General features: G+C 34.7%; 1 protein-coding gene across 1 annotated transcript; it reads left to right on the top strand.

The window, feature by feature from the left end:
- Nucleotides 1–91: 91 nt before the first annotated feature.
- On the top strand, nucleotides 92–1,188 carry LOC117800292 (medium-chain specific acyl-CoA dehydrogenase, mitochondrial-like). The gene is made up of 2 exons (XM_034652820.1): nucleotides 92–306; nucleotides 867–1,188. The coding sequence occupies exons 1-2, from the start codon at nucleotides 175–177 to the stop codon at nucleotides 1,113–1,115; spliced, it is 381 nt and encodes a 126-aa protein (XP_034508711.1). The 5' UTR covers nucleotides 92–174; the 3' UTR covers nucleotides 1,116–1,188.
- Nucleotides 1,189–1,438: the final 250 nt, after the last annotated feature.

Genomic DNA, 1,438 nt, shown 5'->3' with positions numbered 1-1,438 from the left:
CTCCTCCGCTGGCAGCCTGCTTCCTCTCCCACTCCCTCCTGCTTATGTTCCCTCTCTCGCTGCCTGTCTCTCTCTCTGTCAAATAAATAAATAAAATCTTAAAAAAAAAAAAAACTTCATGCTAGCTCAAAAATGTTCCTTAATATATATTATTTTCCTTATTAGGAATTAAATATGGGTCAGCGATGTTCAGATACAAGAGGAATTGTCTTTGAGGATGTGAGAGTGCCTAAAGAAAATGTTTTAATTGGTGAGGGAGCTGGTTTCAAAATTGCAATGCAAGCTTTTGATAAAACCAGACCTCCAGTAAGTAATATCAATGACTTGACAATCTTTAAAGGATCTTTTATTTATTACGTTGAGTAGTTTTATTTTAATGTGGTATATTTTGTATATATTTCTCTTTTTTGGTGTGTATTTCCTTTTTAATATCTACTTTTATTAAGGATGGAGAGATACTGTCATTTTTCTTTATTTTTTAGAATTCTTCAACTGTCTTGCTGCCTGTTACAGAAATTATTTTAGCAAATACAAAATTACAGAGAGGCAGTCCATACTTAATCATTCCTGCTGATATGTTCTTATTTCCTCTTCCCTTACTCATTAGGAATATTTCCCCTAAGAAGCTTTCCCTTGTTAAACAGAAGGAATGACTTTCTAGGCTATGATCCTCTGCCTCACAAATGCCTTTATTTCATAAAAAATATAAATTGAAATGCTTGTTATTCCCCAATATTTTGTTGCCTGAAGGTAATAGGTCATCTTCTCTTTGTATAATTCTTAACTTGGAATTTTAGGCAAATAGTCATTGAACTGTGTTTTAAAGACAACATGAACTTATGCTTTGTAAAATGTTAAAATACTAGGTAGCAGCTGGTGCTGTGGGACTAGCACAAAGAGCTTTGGATGAAGCTACCAAGTATGCCCTGGAGAGGAAAACTTTTGGAAAGCTGCTCGTAGAGGTAATTTTAATACTGACTTGCTGTGTTCCGATTACACTCAGATTAAAATCCAGAGTCTTTACAGTGGACTTCTGTCAGCCACGCTGGCCTTTGTGGTTGTCTTTACCTTTACTCTTCTCCCCCAAATATCCACTTCCTCATTCATTTCACTAATGAGTCTACCTTCATAATCCAATGTAAAATAATACCTCCCAACATTCTATATACTAATCCCACTTGGGTTTTTTTCCATAGTTCTTACTACCACTCAACATTATATCATGTATGTGTTTGTTTATTATAAGTCTCTCCTTACTCTCTCATTTCAATGTAAGTGCCATACAGGCTATGAATTTCTGTTTTGGTAACCCTTATACTCCTAGCACTTAGAATGCATTTCCACTATCGACTTCTATTTCATCCATTCAATGAATAGTAAATGAACACCTACCACATTAAAATACTAATAATTGGATACTTTCTCTGTTCCAAGCACT

The sequence above is a fragment of the Ailuropoda melanoleuca genome, unplaced genomic scaffold (genome assembly GCF_002007445.2).
Source record: "Ailuropoda melanoleuca isolate Jingjing unplaced genomic scaffold, ASM200744v2 unplaced-scaffold67653, whole genome shotgun sequence".
In the NCBI taxonomy this organism is placed as follows: Eukaryota; Metazoa; Chordata; class Mammalia; order Carnivora; family Ursidae; genus Ailuropoda; species Ailuropoda melanoleuca.
This window is presented reverse-complemented; position numbering and strand designations above follow the sequence as displayed.